General features: G+C 48.9%; 1 protein-coding gene across 2 annotated transcripts in view; it reads right to left on the bottom strand.

The window, feature by feature from the left end:
- Window positions 1-13242, bottom strand: part of VTCN1 (V-set domain containing T cell activation inhibitor 1) — a 54683-nt gene extending 41441 nt beyond the window's left edge. For both annotated transcript variants that reach the window (XM_073896073.1, XM_025872527.2), the window contains exon 1: window positions 13007-13242. In XM_073896073.1, the coding sequence (XP_073752174.1) occupies window positions 13007-13038 (32 nt within the window). In that variant the 5' untranslated portion in view covers window positions 13039-13242. The remainder of the gene's footprint in view (window positions 1-13006) is intronic.
- Window positions 13243-20031: the final 6789 nt, after the last annotated feature.

Below are 20031 nucleotides of genomic sequence, written 5' to 3'. Positions count from 1 at the left end.
CACTTTGCATATGTAAACAAATAAGGAAAACACATTTTGCAAAGAAAACACTATTTTCTTTAGGTTTGACCTGTCTTTTAGATGGCGGGTGAACAGGCTTCTTCCAACGTGATGCCGTTAAAACAGAAACAGTTAAAACAGGGGGTCAGTGGTTTACACTGTCAGAGTCAGAGCCAGAGCCAGGACCCAGTGCATACGGACTAGAAGTCATACAGAACTGGTTTGTCTTCATCTTAAGTAAGCGGAAGTGTTCATAACGTGATAGACTGTTCACACCTGCCCAACATGATGGTTCGAGAACAACCTCAGTTCCAGGAGGCCCAGGTGGGCAGCACCAGGAGCCCCCAGAATTTTCGGATAAATGAAAAACACTTCCTTCACAGTGTGGCACCTTTGGGGAATGCCAGTGAAAGCCCACCATCTTGCAACTCACCTCTTTACAACTGTACTTGCCTTAAGGGTAGGAAACGGGGAAGCTAGCAGGATCCTCTATTACACATATTAAACAGATTCTCTTGTAAGCCCCGTATTTTCTGCCTCGGAAAATTAGCATTTACATTCAGATAATACCTTTATTAGAAGAAATGGAATATATTGGGGTCAGTATTAGGGCAACTATAATTACCTATTTGCTGAATCTATGGAAGTTGAGCATTTTGTTGATCTAGGAATTTGGCTATGAGAAAATATCAACCTGGAAATATGAGAAAACAGCCAGATTTATCTTTTTCTCTCTTCCAGCTTTGGTCATGGTCAAAAGCTTTCAAAGTTTGTTTGCTTTCAAGATTTTATTTTTAAGTAATCTCTACACCCAGTGTGGGACTTGAACCCACAACCCCAAGATCAAGAGTCACATGCTCCTCTCACAGAGCCAGCCAGGTGCCGCAAAAGCTTTCAAAATTTTAGTCTTCTCATACAGTTTAAGCACAGAGGTTTTGGGGGACCTCTTTAAGGAAAAAAGTCCTTCTGGTGCCTCAAAAGGGCCAAGGACCTGATAGCTTTGCAGTATCAAAACACCTCCTTCTCGTACCAATATCCCCCTTTGCTGACACTTACAGTTTTACTTCCAAGGGCTTTTAAAGAAAGGCAGTGGAACATGGCATTTGGGGTCTTGGCACTGAGGCTCCGGGGGAGCTGGGCTCTTGACACAGTATAGTCATCAAGCCTTTGGACCTAAAGAGACTGACCTCGTAAGAGTCACCTTGCCACCAGTCCGGGCACCCTGACTTCCCCAGCTGCTGCAACCACTTATGCTTAGCATTAAAAATAAAATACAATAAATTTCTTTCTAAACTAGGAAAGGGTATAGACTTTGGAGGCAGACAGAGCTAGACTCTATTTTCGATTCCCTTTGCATATACTATATTCAACAGTTGTGATCATGGTGAAGTAGTGAAATTTATGATCCCTTGCAGAAAGTATAAGCAACGGGCCTCACAGAGTCCTGCCTTTAACCAAAGGCTTCCTGACCTCATCATCTCTCCTCACTCATTTGAAAATCGTTCTCAAAAGTGATTTGATCTCCTCTGCTGGTTTTGCACATCTTCTAGTCTTTCCCCCGGACATCTCCCTTCACTTTCTCACAGCACCCTAAGCCTTAATTTACTCAGCTGCAAAACGGGGGGATGAAAGCCAACTTTTCAATTTTTTTTTTAATTTTACGTATTTATTAGAGAGAGAGAGAGAGAGAGAGAAGACGGGGGGGGGGGGGCAGCAGGCAGAGGGAGAAGCACACTCCCACCAAGCAAGGCCAATGTGGGACTCGATTCCAGGACCCTGGAATCGTGACCTGAGCCAAAGGCAGATGCTTAACTGACTGAGCCACCCAGGCGCCCCTTCAGTTGTTGAGAAGGTTAAATCTAGTCCATGCTAGTCTCTCCTGATGCCACTCTGGTCCCTGCTCTGCCTTCCCACTCATCTTCACATCCTGCCCCAACTCATAGGTCTGGCACTTTGCCTGGATGTTCTTCCCACTTCTCCTTGCCTCGCTAATTCCCACTCAGAAGCCACCTCCTTCAAAATGCTGGATTAGAAGTTGATTTCAAAGCATTCGGAAACTGGCCTGCAGTGGCATATAGCATACTGTATTATAATTATGTGCTTATTTATCTGCCTCTTCTCATCTGTACTCTGAATGATGTTAGGCCCTACGCCTGGTACGTGACTGAAACCCTAGGATCTCTGGTGCCAGGTACAAAAGAGATGATCAATAAATATTTGTTAAATTAATCAGTAATGTATGCAGAACTTGTAGAACCGTATTGACACAGGAGGAACCCAATACTGGAGGCCTTGATTATAAGGTTGTGGGACTGTAAGGTAATCCTACAAGAAGGCCAACACCAGAATTGATATAAGTTGTTGTCTGAGAGATCCAAAATGTGGGGCTACATCCCTAACACGGACAGACTCTTTGAAAGCTGGACCCAAAGGGAAAGAGATGATAGGACATGTATGACCATTGCTTTTGATACTTCTGCCTATTTTAAAGTCCACAGTGTATGGGTCTTGGTGCTTTTTAAAAGTTATCTTCTTCAAATGGGTGAGACCGCTTCTAATTAAAGATGTAGACATGTCAAGTAACGCAAGAGAGCTTTGTGTTGCTGTCAATGTCACTGCCATGATCATCCACTGTGCCTAATGACCTTTGATCCTCAGGGCGGTTTTGGGAGAGGTCCATTTGTTGTCCTTGCTTAACAGGAGAAATTAAGTGACTGGCCTATTACACAATATAGATTTGGAAAGGGAAGTCGAGTCAGACCCCTGTGGTTCCAAATTCTACCCTCTTCCCATCTAGCATGCAGCTGAAGAGAAGTAGCAATGTCCACGCCCCTTCCCTTCCCGCGGCTCTCAGAGCTCTCCAAATATCAGGAAGATCATTTGACTTTTACGGGTAGAAGACACATGAGATGTGAGGATCTGAAAGATGATGTGGCCTGCTCAAGGCTCATCCGTGTTCACGCTTTCAGCATCCCTAAGTCAAAGGCTTTGTTTTCACTTACATCCTGAGAAATCAAAAAGGCTTGTTTTTACCCTTCCTGGCAATTGAGTGTGTTTGTAGCAATGCCCCTGGCAGGCGAAGCATTTCTTTTGTAAGCATGCCCACTCTGGGCAGTGTCTTCCATCGCAGGACACAAAACTGCCAGGGCCCCATTTGATGTCGCTTAAGTCCCGCCAGGCTACAATTAACAACTTTAATGAACTCTCTGCTCTCATAGGGAAGCGACACCACACCTACCAACTCTCATCCCGCACTTCCCCAGAGTATTAGATAATACCTCTCTGCACCTCACACCTGCTAGATGACTACAGAGGCTGACAGAAATTGTCAAAATGCCTAGTGGGTGCACAGAGGGTCTGTCCCAGTGATGGCCATTAGGTTGCATATGAATGACGGAGAAGCCTGTTAAAGGCTCTCTCAGGGGAAGAATTCCAGACCGTGGGATGGGGGGTGGGGAGGATTTAGTCCTGGCCGAGCCCCGTGTCTCACTCTCTTCTACCTGAATCGACCCTGTCCAACAATTTCATTCTCTGTCATGGACATTCGCCTCCGGTGCCTGGAGAGCAACAAATGCAGACCTGGCTACGTGCCCACGTTCTTCATAGAGCACACGTGAGATGGTCCCTGAGGACATCAGGGCTGAGACTCCTCCCTGCATCCAGATTAGCTGAGCTCACCTCACAGTTGTAAGCATATTAGATGAGCACCTATGAACTGGGATGATGCTAATACCCGGAAAAGATAACCTAATTAATAATTATAATAATGAGAGGGCAGTCAACATAATACCCATGCTTATTTAGTATCTCTCATTTGAGGAACATGGGGCGAGCTGTTGATGTCCCCCATGAATCCTCCCTATACTTTATGCGGGAGAAAAGGGCAGAAGTCAGTTACAAAAAAGTCTATTTGGAAGAAGGTTAATCAGGGAAGAATTACTGTATAAGGGGAAGGTCTGAAAAATATGACTTTGGCTATCAAAGATGGGCGGGCATTCCCAGGACGGAAAATACCAGCCTGCTCTTTTCCTCCCGTGCATTTGCTCAGTCCCCGATGCTGCTCCCCGGCTCCCACGGTAATGTGCTTTTTTCTATTCATGACTTCTGTTCTTTCCTAATTACTCGGGCCCCTAGATTCCTGAAGTGTGTCCTGATGTTTATTAATAAGTATTACTGTAAAAAGGATTACATTTTCATAACATTGCGTCAATCACAATCAAACAAATTTCTTTACCTTTAGGACTTTAATATGCTAACATGCCTAAGTGAATGTCCCAGAAGAGTACATTTTAGGTTGAACCTTTTGAAATTACCATTTCTGTAGGTCGAAAACAAATGAACATTGACAATTTCATATGGTACAACCTAAGAATATTCAACACTTCCAAATTTGCTTGACTACCGAACTCTTCTGGGGAAAATTTTGTTGCAGTATCAGTGTCCGTTGGTCTCATTTTGGGAACCACTGTCTTAGGTACTTAAACACAGAGATTATTAGGTACTTGAATCGTGCATGTTGCTTGGACTCCATGATGCTCTGATGCGACAGGATAATGGGTTGAGCAGAATGAGAAGCAGGCAGATGGGGGAATCCTGCTAGGCACTGAGGCTGTTTCCAAGAAGGGTGGCCCAATATGGCCAACCTCCTACACCGCACTTGCTAGTACACAACTTACCCTGGCATCCTTATGGGACTCCGTCCCAACCCTGAAGCTTATGCCAGCCCCTTTAAAGGATAATTGTCCCTATACTGTTATATTTTGTTCCTGGACCTTGAAGCTTTTTAGCAGAGTAGAACCAATCATCAAATATAGGAAATGAATGAAAGGCCTCATACCAGAGCAGGTTCCCCAGAGGAAGACCTGGTTGGTTTCCAGTTGTATGGGGCAGCAGAGGAGGGTGTAGCTATCCCCAAACCAGGAGCAGGCATAGAGAAGCAGAGGTGAACCCCAAGAGATCATACCAGTATCACAGGGGAAGGGGGGTGGAATCGGGAGAGTGTATCATGGAAACCAAGGAAAGAGATCAAGAAGTAGGTAGTGGGACATATGCGTTGAATGCTGTTGTGAAAATAGGAACACAGAAGTCAACATTAGGTTTGGCATTGACAGGAGCAACATCTTGGTAGAGTGGGGACAAAATCATGGTTTACAATAAGGGTCTGCTAAGTGCTTTGTAGGTATTAATTCACACAATTCTCACAGTCTTATTATGCAGATTCTAACATCATCCTCATTTTACAGATGAGGAACCCAGGCACAGAGAGAATAAATAACCTGCCCAAGGCCACATGGCTAGAAAGTGGCAGCCTGGCTCCAGTCTGTGCTAGGAACCACATTGTACTCCCTCCACGATGCCGCAAATCTCAGATCAGTAACTCCAGACAGCTCTCTCTCGGCAAGTTTGCTGAGAAGGGAAAAGAGACATGGGGGCACGGGGGCCGAGGGGTGGGGGTGGTGCCGCCGGAGAGGCTATAAAGCTTCGAGAGGTTTTCCCCTTGAAGATAGCAAACACTGACTGTGGGCTGCATGTGACGGGGATACAAGATGAGCGGAGGGAGGACTGCGGATGCTGGCTGGTAGAAGCATTTTCGAGGAGCAGGCGAGATCGGATGGATCCCATGGATCCAGGGCACAGAGGGGTTGCTCTTTGATAGGAGCTGGACTCATCCTCCGTACCAGGAAGGGAGGCAGAGAAAAAGGGTACAGGTGAGTATAGCAGGTAGTTTTGGAAGCGGAAAGATGAAGGAGTACTTGTCTGCTGACTCCTATTTTCTCAGCGAAGGATATAGCAAGATAATCATCTGAGACTGGGGCGGGAGGTGTGTGTGGGAGGGGGGTGGGGGGGACTGAAGAGAAGAGAGGTATGAAATGGCCATTTTGGGTGGGGGGGTGGGAGGGAGCACAATGAGGAGCCCTTAGGGAGCTAAAAGAGACAATTCAATACCCCTAAATTGTACGGATGTTCTCTCCCTTTCTCAAATCTTTCATGGTTTTTATTCTACGAAATTTTTCATTCTAAATCGCGGAAAAAGAAAGAGGGGAAACTGTCTGCCCTTCCTCCCATTACTGCTGTGCTGGGAGTAGTAGGAATACATTTGGAAGTGATGGGCTAGTAAATCTGAAACATTCCAGGCAGATGGTTTGGGATTGCGGGAAGCTAATATAAAGAGAAATATGACCTGGGTTTCTTACCTGCAGAAACTTCATGTTTTCCCTTTGTTTTCATCAAGGCCCATCTGTCCCTCTATAGAACATTTCTTAAGGAGAACTGTGGGATGATAAATGATCCCGGGTGAAATTTATCTCTGTCTGGATTAAATCCTCGTGCTTTCCCCGAGGAATCAAGAGCGCAGAGAGAACGCTATTACAGAGCTTCTGGAACTTGAGAGCACATCAGCATCTCCTGGATGGCTTGTTACTACACATTGCCGGGCCCCACCCCCAGGCTGTGATTCAGTGGGTCTTGGTGGGGGGGCGGTACCAGAAATAATTTGCATTTCTAACAGGCCCAGGTGGGGCTATTGCCGCTGGCTGCCCTCAGGAGACTGGCTTGGAGTGTTGTAGGGTGTGTTGCCCCTCCAGTGGCCAAGATTGTTCCCATATCTCACCAAACAGGGACTAGAAAAGAAGCTATCTCCAGTTGACTGAGACCCCAGAACAATTCAGACTTCAGGCGCTGAGGTCTCTTAACCCCAGCTGCCACTGTTGGACTTGTCCTTCCTCTCCCTCCCTCCAAATCACTTTGTTATTCTGTAAAAACAGTGGGAGGCAATAACTGAATAAGAGTAACTCCTACATAAAGCGCTAACCCTGCCAGGTGCCGCTCTCAACCTCTCTTGTGTGTTATCTCATTTAGTCTCGACAACAACTCTATGAGGTAGGTACTGTTATTAACCCCAATTGACTGGGGAGGAAATGAAGACACAGAGGGGTTAAGTAACGTACTTGAGGTCACCCAGCTAGGAATATGGAGAGCTGGCATATGAACACACGTCAGCTTAATTCTAGTACCAACATCATTTCCACTTCTTTATATGTCAAAGGTAAATGTGGAGGAAGCTTTGGTCTCTCCAATTGAGGGAGCCTTGTTGTTTGGGTAAATCATGGTTGACTGCCATCCAACACTAGGGACACTGAGCAATATAGGATTATTGACAGACCTCGGTTGTACCCCCTTTTTAAAACTGCATAACCCTTGGGCAAGTCACACTATTTATTTTCATTCTCAGCAATGAATGTCTGAATTTTCAAGTTCTGAAAGTATGTAATTCTCACTGAAATTTAATCACTTTTTCTTCCTCAGCTCACTCATCTAGAGCTCAGGTAGCTGTGTGCTACTTGAAATAACACGAACCGGGAGTGGATAATCCACAGGCTCCAGCCTGTTCTGGGGACAGCTCCCTCCTCCATGGTTAAGAACCCTGGCAGTCACTTGTCCCAGAGGAAGTGAGTTTTGCCAGTGATGAGATGGGTTTTTTTCTTCAAGTGGCAGGAGATGAGGCAGAGCTGATTAGAAAGATACTTTTCCAGTAACAGTCAATATGGCGGTCTAGGTGGGAACTAGTTGGTTCCGGCCACTGGCTGGCTAGGAGACACTGAGCAAGTCATCTTGCCTCAACACTTGCATCTGTGAAATGGAGATAATTAGGAGTGTGGGGTGGTTTAGCTAGTTAACCATTACCTTAGGGCTTGGTCAGGTCTCCATAGCTCCAGCTGCCCCCTGGAGGTTGTGGCTCTTGATGTCAAAAGTGCTTCATCAGTAAGATCTACATGCTGAGCTTGTATACACAAGGATCTCCCCAGCTCACCTCATTTGTTTTCATGCTTGATACTGGCAGAGCCAGACATTTATTCTAAACCATAGTCATTCTCTGGTTGAGAGACGGATTATGTGTCGGACTCATAAACAATAGAAGGTGAGGTGGACTTGATTTTTTTTTTTTTCAAAACAAGAATCTAGAAAACTCTGACTATTCTCCAGAGTGTTGTTAGAGTTAACCGTCTTTAGGAGACCCCACTGGCAATTTATCCAAAGTAGAGTCTCACGAGAACATCTATTCAAGGGACAGGAGGGTCAGTGGGGTCATGGAGTTGAGGTTAATAAGTTCTTACAGAGAACTAGTCATGTACTGGGCATTGTAGAATTGCAAGTAATGACTCTAGCAATAGCTAACATTTATAGAGTTCTCAGGGTATGCCAGACATATAATCATCACATGTCATTCACATAACCCTAGGAGTTGGGTACTACTGTCACCCCATCTTACAGATAGGGAAATTGAGGCTCACAGAGGCTAATTAGACTAATTCCAGTGGGATACGTGTTCAAGGTGGCAGGAGGATTTGAATCCAGACAGTCTGATCCGAGAGCCCAGATATGTAGACATGGTGCTACACGGCCTTCATACAACAGTGAACAAGACAGAGGCCAGACCCTCAGGGGGCTAACTCTACAGAGGGAAACAGATGGACGCCAGGAACAGAAATCCATCAACATGGCCAACCACGAACATAAAAGGAGCAATTGATTGCAACCAGAAAGATCCAGGAAGACTTCAAAGCGGAAACACCATTTGAGCTGAATGTTCAAAGAGAGGAGTGGCATTGTAAGAGGTGGAAATGGGGAAAAAGTGCCAGGCTCAGAAGATGATGTACTTCTGATAGGGGCAGGAACACAGGTGCCACCTGTTTAAGTCTTTCTTCTAATGTGCAGTTTTATCTCATTTTCTAACTTCCTGCCCTGTTCATGGGGGATGGGCCCTGAAGCCTTAGATTTTGTAGGCTCAGAGAGTCTGAAAGTTGGGCCCATCTCATACCTCAGTGGGGTTTCAAGCATCATCATGACCTGTGCTGAGATCCTCTCCACGACAGCCCTTTCGTGATTTTTCTCATCAGGCAAACTTGCATTGTGTTGCCAAGCACTGTCTTCTCTGGCCATTAATGTCCGGTATGTTTGAGCCAGCCACCAGCTTTGAAAACATGCGACAATGGGAAGCCAAGACTGCAGAGCAAAGCTCCTTGAGCTGCTCTTGTTCTAGCCTCCCTCATTTTGTGTGTCGTGTACCTTCTTCTGGTAAAAAGATGCCTGTTCTTTCTCCACCCAGTAATTTCCTTCCCTTGACATATCTTCATTAATCCCACTGTAGCTGGTGATTTCCCCCAGTCTCAAATGCTCCAAAGAACTCACTTCAGATAGAAGAGTCAGAATAAGAATAGATGAAGGATCCAGAGAAAAGGAAGGAAGGAAAGAAGGAAGCGGGGGAGACGGGGATGAAGGGAGGGAAAGCAGAATAAAAATGTGAAATCTGTGTGAGCTGGGCCTCATTTCTGCTATAGTTGTGTCTCTGTTTCCAGGAAGGAGAGCTACCAGATGTTACAGCTATCTGGTGTTCTCTGCTGACTGTGCACCCATGAGCCCTTCTTCAGGCTGGACTCAGAGCCATCCCTGTCCCTTCTTGGCCTCATTTGGGTGCAGGGTCTCCTTGGCAGTATGTTCTCTTCATTTTCTGGACAATGCCAGCTGAAAGGCTGCATAGGCCATATTTTTATCTGGAGTGGATCTCTCTATCAGCACCAGACCTTACTGAGCCTCTGAATGACACCCCTTCCAGCCCTGGGACCTCTCTGAAACTTTGCTCTGTTGACATCCCTGAGACTTGTCTATCCTGCTCTCTTCCTACCTCTTCCACCATGTACTCCCAGATCTTTCTTTGACTCATCTTCCTCTGCCCACCCTTGAAAGGTGGTTTTCTTTGGCTTCCCATCCCTGCCTCCTCGCCCCTCTCTATGTGCTTTCCTTAGAAGACATCCCAAGTGATCATTCCCTGCCTATGAGTCAATGACTCTCAATTGCTGTCTCCAGGCCTGACTTCTCCCGGTTTCAGCCTCATGCCTTCCACTGCCTGTTGAGCATCTCCGACTGGAAGTCCCAGGGGAACCTCAAACGCATCATGTACCAGGGTTAACTAACTCCCATCTCTCCTCACTCTTCCCTATTCACTCTGTCCAATGCAGAAACATGGGGCATTCTAGGCTCCTTCCTTTGCCTCATCTACTCCTACCCTGCACCACCCTCCCTCCCCTTCTACTGATTTATCATATATTACCGATTTTCAGTTCTAAACGTTTCTGGAACTGATTTTCCCCTCTAGATCCCCGCCATCATTCTCTACTTCAGGTCCTCATTATTCCTTATACGTCTGAGCGCAACTGTTACCCTACTGTTTCTCCTGGCCTCCAGGCTCAATGCCCTCATAGCCATCCTCCATGCTACCTCAGGAGTAACCCACCTAAGATGGAAACCACCAAGCTTCCCCTGCTTGAGAGCCTTCATTGGCTCCTCGTCACAACAACAAATTCCTAACTTAGAGCCTGGTAGGTAAGTCCTAGCAGGACCTGGCTCTGCTTCTCCTGCCCCATCCCGCTCCCTCCCTCATGCTTCATACTCCGATGATGATAGGAGAGTAGCGTGTAGCTTTCCAACACCCCATGCTGGTTTATGAGTTCTCTTCTATTCTTTCCTCTGCATAGGCTGTCCTTCCCACCCCTCTTCACCTGGATCACACTAACTCATCCTTCAAGACCTAACCCAGCCATCCAGCCATCGCCTGGCTCAGGAAACCTTCCCCAAAGCCTTAAGTTAGGGAAGTGTTGTTGTTGCCTCCTGCTCTTATTATCTCTTGACCTATGAAGAGCAGGTTGGAATGATCTGTTTGGGAGTCCTTCTCCCTCATTAGGCTATAATCTCATCAGTGTCTTAGCTGCTTTTGCCCCAGTGCCTAGTCCAATGCCCAGCATATAATAGGTACTCAGTTAATGTTGTTGACCAGAACGTAACCTCGTTGAGCAGGGGTCATGACTTTTCTGCCCTTGGACTCCTAGTAGGTACTCAACAAATGTTCCATGGGCAAATGCTGCTCCTGTTGACAGCTATAATGGGAGGAGGGGAGGAAAATCCTGATCACACAGTACTTAAATATCCCAAGGAGGTCAGACACAGTAGAAACCGCACATCGGTATTCCATCCCTGAGTGGCATGCATCTTTGAGCATGAGATTCGAAGGTATTAAGCTCTCTGGTAATTATTTAAGAAAGTAATCCACCACCAACCAGACCTGCGGAGGATGGGCAGGCCCTCTCATAAGCTCTCCCACATCACCAACGGTCATGATCGCCTCAATAAAAGGAATTATTATGAATTAAGACAATTATGGCAAAGAAAGAGGGTTTGTTAGGGCCAAGAGTGGACACAGGGTTCCCCCAGGTGGGCTCCCATGGTTCCCTGGGATGGATTCTCCAGACCCTGCTTCCCACCCAGCCCGCCCATTGACCCTCTTCCCGGTGGTCTCTTTGTCAGAAAAGCTCTGCTGTTCTGTGCCTTGTCACTGCTTTTGCAACTGCAGAGCATGAATAGCAAATGAGGCATGCTGGGGCCAAGGAGAGGAGCCTCTGTGGATTCCATTTGGTCTCTAAAGGGTGGGGGAATATGCATTTTGAACACCCACTTCCTGCTAATCCTCCCACCAAACCAGTCGGGCTGGTTGTAATGTATTATTAGAAAGCCCACACATCCATCCTTGGGACAACAGAATCACTTCTGTTGCATGAGTGTTCCACATCTATGGAACCAGAATGGAGGAATGGGGGGGGGCGGGGGGAGCTGGGGCAGGCAGGTCAGGGAGGGGGGTGGGGGGGGGCGCAAGCCTGGCCCAGAGGAGAGAGCTTGGGTTTCAGAGTTAGGTAGAGGGGATTTAAACGCTGCCCTGCCCCCTGCACGCTGTGTGGCCTTGAGCACAGGACTTAACTTCTCTGAGGTGGTAATGAACTCTCACAGGCTCTGGCGAGGATTAAAGGAGACTTCTGTATGGCACCTAGCCCAGGGCATGGAGATAGAAGGTGCTGGCAAAACACCAGTTCCTCTGACGTTGGTGCTTCCTGGGGCGTTCTTGCAGGGCAGGAAACCCCCGTGCACACCCCCCTCTACCTGCTGCTTCTCCTGGGAGCAGTGTCCTTGTCGGAAGGGGAGTGCTGCCCAACACCCTTACTGGCCACACAGGGGCCCCCCCACCCCCTAACCCCTGCTGCAGGACTAGTTATTCCAGATGGACACAAGGGAGGGAGCTGTCATTTTGTTTGAAGGGAGAGAATTTTCCAGGCTGCCCCTGGGAAGCAACGTTCCCTCAGCCGCTTGACAAACTTCACTGTTAAGCTGAGCTTTCTTTTCCTCCTTCTTGCCCTTCTTTTCCCCTCCGCGGAAATGACACCTAGAAATTAAGGGGATCGGTCTCGCGAACAACCCCTAGAACCGACAGGTACCAGCCTTCCTGTCTTCCTAAACACCATCATGAGTTGTGACCGACATCGAATCACCAACCCTCTCGGGGGGAAAACCCTTCCTTCACTTTCCATCTCTTTCTTTGCAGAAAGGGAAGTGATGTCCTGAGGGGAAAAGAGGTTAACTAGAGGCAGCTATGTGAGAGGAGCAAAATGTAAGGGCTGGGCTTTCTTCTTTCTTCATGTATGGGCGCCCCTCCTCTCAGCCCTGGGCCCTCTGTCCTGTCAGCTCTACTTGCCTTCTGCATTTGAGCCTCCCAAGCTCTTTCTTCCTGTGTCCTTCCCTGCTCCGCCCCAGCCCCCAGGGTGAGCAGACTGGGGCGGGGGGCGCTTAGCAAATCCCTGCTTTCTCGGCAGCAGCCGCAGGGGTCTCCTCTCCAGGGAGCCCCCAGGAGAACGAAGGACCCCCTCCTGGAGCTGGGGGTGGAGGGCGGGTGTTGGTGTGGGTTCCGCAGCAGTACTGGGAAGTCACACCCCTAGAGAAGGGTCAGAGCGGGCTCACCGGCTTCATCCCAGGGGACCGTATAGCGGGGCTCCCCTGCAATCCCACTCATCATCAGTCACTGGTGCCTTCCATTCCCAGCGCGCAGCTCCATGCCGCCCTGCTTGGCGCCCCCCAAAGCCCTCACCCCTGTTCCCTTCACCGGCCAAGCTAGGGAAGGGTACACTACCTCCAGAAGATGATCTGGCCCAGGGAAGCCATGGCGAGGGGAAGGGTCCCTTCCCGCGGCGTGTTGGGTGCTGGGGGACGCGGAGCTGCCGCCGCCCTCCCGGCGCCGTGACTTCCAGCCAGCGCCCGCCGGCCGGCCGGCCTTAAATAGGGTGCTCGGGCCGGGAGTGGGGCGGCGGCGGCCGGCTCAGGTATGAGGAAGAAGGGCTGCCGGGCAGAAGTCCCCGCAGGCACTGAGGCTGTAGGCTCCCAGCCAGCCGGGGAGGCCGGGCTAGCAGAGCTGCCTTTCGGGGCCTCGACCAGGCCAGAGGGCGGGAGGCCACAGCGGCCCGGCGGTGGGGGGGGGGGGGGGGGGGGGGGGGGGGGGGGGGGGGGGGGGGGGGGAAGGGCTTGCTTCAGGGTCTGGATGCAGCGCACGTCTTTTCCTCCTGACTCTGGAAGGCAGCAGCAGGGATGGCGATTTAATCTCCAAATAAGAAAGGCCTGGAACAGCTCAAGGTGTCAGGGCGTGCGCCAGGAAGCGGGGAGGCTGGAGTCCCTCCCGCTGGGGGCAGTGGATGCTCAGACAGACGCTGGTCACCACCGGTGTGGTATCTCGGGGGTGGGGTCCCTCCCCCCATGCCGAGGGACCGCAGGAGGGCTGTGAGCCCAGATGACAAGAGTGCCGAGTTTGTCACCGAGGCTGGAACTGGCCCTGGGCCCCTGAGACAGCCCAGCCCAGTGGGCAGACCTCTTCAGGCTTCTTCTCAGCGAAAGGGGGACACCTGCCCACCCCACCATGACTTTCACACCCCTGAGACACACTGACTGGCATTCCCCAGAAGCCAGTGCTGTCGGGTGAGTGGGTGGGAAAAACTGATCTCTGACATTTTACCCAGCACTCAGATTTCCAAGGAGGCAGGAAGTTCTTCAGGCGTAAATCTCTTTCTCTTGCTCTCCTCCTATTGCTTCGTCCATACCCTCCGTACCCCAGAGGAGGGCCCTGGAGGGTAAACATCCATCCAGCCTGCCTGACTGTTGATTTCGGGTTAAAGCGCCCCAGGATTTCAGCAGCGTGATTCCCATGTTGGTGGGTGGGCTACTGAAACAAACATGGAGGATGCCAGGACCAGAAGGCAGAACCAGGTGGGGGTGGGGGAGACGGTCGTTTAGCGGGGGAGAGATCTTTAGAGTCACCCAGAGCCAGGTCCACATTCTGGGTTCTTATTTATTTTTAGTAATCTCTACACCCCACGTGGGGCTTGAACTCACGACCCCGAGATCAGGAGTTGTGCTCTTCCGACTAAACCGCCAGGCGCCCCCACCTCCTGAGTTCTTAATTGATCATGCAACTCTGGGCAAATTACCTTTCTTCAAGGCATCTTGATTGGAGTGAGGAGTCCATGAGAGGGGGTCCACGTGCCTTCCCTTTCCCCAGAGGAAGTAAAGGGAACACCTGGGACCTAGGAAGTGCCTGAGCTACCTGGCATTTCCCGGGTCTGGGCGGCTGGGGCAAGTGGGAGCAGTGATTTCCACAATTCCTATACAACTGACCCCACCCCGAAGGCACAAGTTTTCTGCCCGACTCCTCAAAAAGCCTTAAAAAGAGCCGCCTCACCTCAAACACCCTGGAGCAGGGCCACTGCGTCTGTGTCCTCCAGTCACCCATCATCACTACAGGATGCGCTAAGAAGGCCGTGCCGGAAAAAGCAAGAGGGCCCACTGAAATGCCGCTGCGGGAGAGAGAAAGTGACCAAGGGGCAGCTTCTGTTTGGGGGATGGCTGGAGGAGCCCCCCAGCCACGAGGGCAAGCACTAGCAGGCAGGGGCCTAGAGCCGAAGGCATTCTGCTGCCTCTGGAGAAGTAGAGAGACATTGCTCCGCTTCTGACTCTAAAACCTGAAAAGCAACGCACATAAAATAATGGGAAAATCATTGCAAAGCAACAGACCAGTATTGCAAGACAGTAGAACAACATAAATTTGTATGCGTGGGGTGTGTGTGTGTGTGTGTGTGTGTGTGTGTGCGCGCGCGCGCGTGTGAAAGAGAGAGAGAGAGACAGAGACTTTGAGACATTGATCTCTCCAGGATTCAAGAGCCTCTCTTGACGTTTTCTTCTCTGAGAAATGCCTAAGCCTATTGCTCTGTCCTGTGCCCAGGCCATCTTTCTGCACTTCTCCTATAAGCGGTAGGGTTCTCTGTGATTCTGGCCTCGGCCTCCTCTTCTCAGAGCACACGTGTTCCTGGGGGGCCCTCGGCTGTCCTCTGCTTCAACTGCCCCTGTGTCTGAAGATGCCATCGTCTGTATCCCCCCCCGGCTCCTGTGTGAGCTCCAGCCCCACACGTCCAGGTGCTTAGTGGGCATCTCCACTCATTGTTCTACAGGGACCATGAACACGTCCCAGCTGGAACCCATCATGGCCAAGCTCGAATGCACCATCTTCCATCTCCTACCCCACTGCTCCTCCTGAGTTATACCTCTTGGAAAGCAGCGGCATCACCTGCCAGGTGGCCAAGTCAGAAACCTGAAAGCCACCCTCTCCTCTCTTCCCTCAGCCCCTACATCCATCTCCCCCACAGGTCTCCCGAGTCTTCCTCTCTGTATTCATTTGCTCCGGTTGCCATAGTGAAGTACTACAGATGGGGTGGCTGAAACAATAGAAATTTATTATCTCATAATTCTGGGGGCTGGAAACTGAGACACTGTATCAGCAGGATTGGTTTCTTCTGAGGCCACTCTCCTTGGTTTATGGAGAGCTGTCTTCTCCCTGGGTCTTCACGTGGTCTTCCTCCTGTAAGTCTCCGTGTCCTAATCTTACAAGTGCAACAATCGTATAGGATTCGAGCTCATCCTAATGACCTTTAACTTTATCACGTCTTTAAAGACCTTCTCCCCAAATAGTCACATTTTGAGGTACCAGAGGTTAGGACGTCAACACATGAATTTTTTCAGGGGAGAACACAATTCAGCCTATAACACTGCTTCTTGGCTTCCTGTCTACCCCTTTCTCTCTGTCCTCAGTAGCATTACCTAAATTCAATCCCTCATAATTTCCCATTTGAAGTGAATTTTAAACAGTCTCTTAATTGTCACTGTCTTATCCCCAGACTACCCCTGTATGTGGCGATCTAGCCACCTCTGCTAGAATGATCTTTCTAAAATGCAAATCCAACCGGACCACTTGCCAGGTTAAAATGATCAATGGTGCCCCAGTACCTGGCGTCTGGCCTCTGCCCACCTCTCCAGACTTTGCTACTTTGCTCTCACCTTCCCCCTGCTCACTCTGCATATCAGGCATGCTGAGTTGCTTTGGGTTTCTCCAAAATGCCACTTTCCCCCAAGCCACTCTGCCTTTGTGCACGCTGCTCTGTCTGCCTGGAATCCACCCCCTGCTTTTTCTTGTTTGATAGAAATTCTATGGGAAACTTTCCCCGACTGCTTCAATCTGGCAGGTGCCAGGCTCGGGGCTCCCATGTGAGCCTCGTGCTTGCATCTATGTTCCAGAATTGTGACTGTTGACTCGACTGACTCCTGCACTAGATGCCCCTTAAAAATAGAAAAGGCATCTGAGTCATTTTTTGCATTTCACCCCGGTATTAGGCATGCACCGTGTAAGAGATCATTACATGTTTGTTGAAAAAATGCACGTTTTTCTTTCACAGCACACAATGATAGTGCTCTTTCCTGTTTATGCATCTATCTCATCGCTAGTCTGTGAGCAGCTCAGGGATAAAAACTATGCCTCATTCATCTTTGTGTCGCTGGGTCCTAGCACTGTGCCAGACACATAAAAAGGATGTGGTAATGTTTGATGGATGGGTGAGCAGGGATCAACTTGGGGTGCGATCCATCAAACCCTTTCTGGAGGAGATGTCTTGGGAGCTGGAGCAACACTATTCGGAGCAGGAGAGAACACGTTGCTTGCATTTGAGATAGAGGAACAATTTAGAATTAGCACAAAAGGAAAGCAGATGTGTGAAACAAAGACAAAAGCAGTTTTCTCCTTGTCGATCTTGAGAGACACAGAGACCGAGATCAACTTAATGTCTCTTGAACCAAAAGGTCTTCTTATGAATTTTTTAAAAAATTCGTTAAACAGCCCAGTCTCTCAGAACTCTCTTTTCTCATTGAGTATCTGCACATTTCCCTGGGCACCAGCTTAAAGTTTTTTGTGGCTAATAGAAGACCCACCAATGGCTTTGTACTTTCCAGAAAGGCCATGAGCTCACGCAATCCTTACCATAACCCTATGGGGTGAGATTTACAGATGGGAAACTGAGGCTCAGAGATTAAGGGATTTGACCAAGGTCCATAATTTGAGTTTCCCCAGGCCCACTCGCCTGTGTGTATAGATGGGATCACAGTAATGAGAGTAATAAAGATACCACTACCTTCTACAGCAGAAGCTCCAGCTGTCTGCAAATTTTAGCTTGGAGAATCTCTGCACCTTTTACAAAGGTCTCAGAAAAGCAAAGCGTGGAAGATTCTTACAGTGAAAGACCCCCAAGGAATCATGGCTTCATGGATCTAAGCCCTTGTGCAATCCTGTCCCACATCGGCTCTGGGCTTGGCCACCGGGACATTAGCAAGTGTAATATAAGCAGAGGCCTGAGAAGGGCTAATGCATCTGCACTTGCCTTCTCTGGCTGCTGAGGACTCTTCTGCCAACTTGTGATAAAGCCTGTGGAACAGAGGAAAGCCAAACCAGCTGACATTCCCTACGTCAACCAGGCCCCTATAGACCCGCCAGCTGGCTACCGCCACGAGAATGACCTTGGGTGACTAGAAGAATCACCCAGCTGAGCCCAGCCCAAATTACTGACCCCCATAATCATGAACAAATAAAATGGTTGTTGTTTCAAGCCACAGTTTGGAGGGTGGTTTGTTATATCAGCAATAGGCTGATGTCTTTCGTTTTGTTCTGCTCCATGTTTCTTTCTGGTGATCGCTACCTCTGGAGTCCCTTCAGATGTCATCTCACTGTGGTTACTACTTCCGGGTCCTGTGGAGTCAACCCTGATGTCAATAGCAAAAACAGTATCTTGCTTCCAAATTGGAGTGGTGTTCCATGGAGCACCTGGTATGCTGAGTCATGTCTCTCACACACACACACACACACACACACACACACACACGCACTGATACCGCAGGTTTAACATACAGAAGTTTGTGGTTGAATGTGCCATCAGGAGAGAAATAAAGAGGGGCCCTCAGCTGCCCAAAGCCACTCTTACACCCACACCTCTGGGCCTATTGATGCCTATTTCAGGCTTTCTCTTATACACCAGTACACTCTAAGACCTGTTCTGACAGACACCTTGTGGTTAGCAGGGCTTTGGAATCTTATGATACTCTGCTGGAGGTGAAGAGATCTCATAATGTTCCACAGAGCTGGGGAGAGCAGACAATGTAGTCTTAATATAGCAAACTTCAAAAAGGATAATTGAAGGGGATGCTGACATCTGGTAAAATATTAAGGAGCTATCATTTTGTTTGAGACTTGGACTTTCTCTTGTTAGTGGCTAGTGCTGTCTTATTAGTAAAGGGCCGATTGCTTTCTCGCCAGGCAGGCTAGGGACTGGTACCGCCGCGGATGCTGTGCTAGGTCTCTGTGCCCCCTTCCTCATCTTTCAGCAAAGGCCCCGTTTTCCTGGCAAAGGCCCAACATGCTGGAGCCCAGGTGCATTTCCTGGCCAGCTGAGTCTAAATTCAGTACTGCTCCCCACCCCACGTTCATGGACAACATTGCTAGCTGGTCACGGGTTTCTTTCCTGCTCATCTGCTGGGGCACCAGAAACCCTTTCAAAAGAGCATCCAGGAGGCCCCTCTCGAGCAACTGAAGATGTTCCCTGTATGTGTTTGCTCGGGCTGCCATCACCGAGAACCGGGCGGCTCGTGCAGCAGACACTTACCACCTCATGGTCCTGGAGGCCGGAAGTCTGACACTAAGGTGTTGGCAGGGTCAGTTCCTTTCATGGGCTCTGAAGGAGGGGTCTGTTCCGAGCCTCCCTCCTTGGCTTGCGGATGGCTGGCTTTTCCCTGTGCATTCACGTCATCTTCCCTCCGTACATGTGTGTGTCCAAATTTCCCATTTTGTAAGGATACCAGTCATGTTGGATCCGGACTCCCCCTAATGAGCTCATTTTAACTTGAGTATCTCTGTAAAGACCTCATCTCTGAATAAAGTAACATTCTGAGGTACTGGGGGGTGGGGGTTAGTACTCCAGTATATTTCTTTTAAGGGGCCATAATTCAACTTATAACAGTCCCCTAGGAGAGGTCCACTGGTCCTCCCTTTCTGTCCTTTGTTGCTCTAGACTACACTTGTTCCCTCTGATCTGAGCAGGATACAAAATCTGGGGACCAAATGCCTCTGGCAGGTATAGCCACAGGCTAGCCGTGATGTTTCTGCACTAGCTGGCAAGATGGGGTCCCCAGGCTGCTTTAGGCTCCATGTGTGTTTCTTTCCAGAGCTGTATATTAGCAGAAAGGAAAATTTTGAAAGACCGAAATGTTGTAAATGTTGTTCCCAAATATTTGCTGTCCCTCCTCAGGGGAAGATCTCATTGGCATCAAGATTGGTTGTGCAACTTGTTTTAGCCAATGAAGTGAGAGTGGAAGGGATGTGTGTGACTTCCAAGAGGAAGCTGGAGGGGGCAGTCTGTGTTTGCTCATGGTCTCGCTCCTGTGCAAGACTGGGAATGTTCTAGATAGAGGATGGTTCATCAGTCTGGGCCCCAGAGTAAAGTTGATGTGGAGCAGAGCTTATGCCAAACCCTGATGGACATGTAGCATGAAATAAATTTTTCTTGTTAAAAGCCACTAAGATTAGGATTTGTTTGTAATTAGGTATAATTTTTTCTATCCTGACTGATACAACAAACATCCAAATTAAGGAGGACTCTTTGTTAGTTAAGAATATAAACGTGGGGGCCCTGGGTGGCTCAGTCGGTTAAACATCCAACTCTTGATTTCGGCTAAGGTCACCGTCTCAGGATTGTGAGATCAAGCCCTATGTTGAGCTCCAAACCGGGCGTGGAGCCTGCT

Source organism: Callorhinus ursinus, unplaced genomic scaffold (assembly GCF_003265705.2).
Source record: "Callorhinus ursinus isolate GAN/ISIS: 27379988/994484 unplaced genomic scaffold, GSC_fseal_2.0 scaffold9, whole genome shotgun sequence".
In the NCBI taxonomy this organism is placed as follows: Eukaryota; Metazoa; Chordata; class Mammalia; order Carnivora; family Otariidae; genus Callorhinus; species Callorhinus ursinus.
This window is presented reverse-complemented; position numbering and strand designations above follow the sequence as displayed.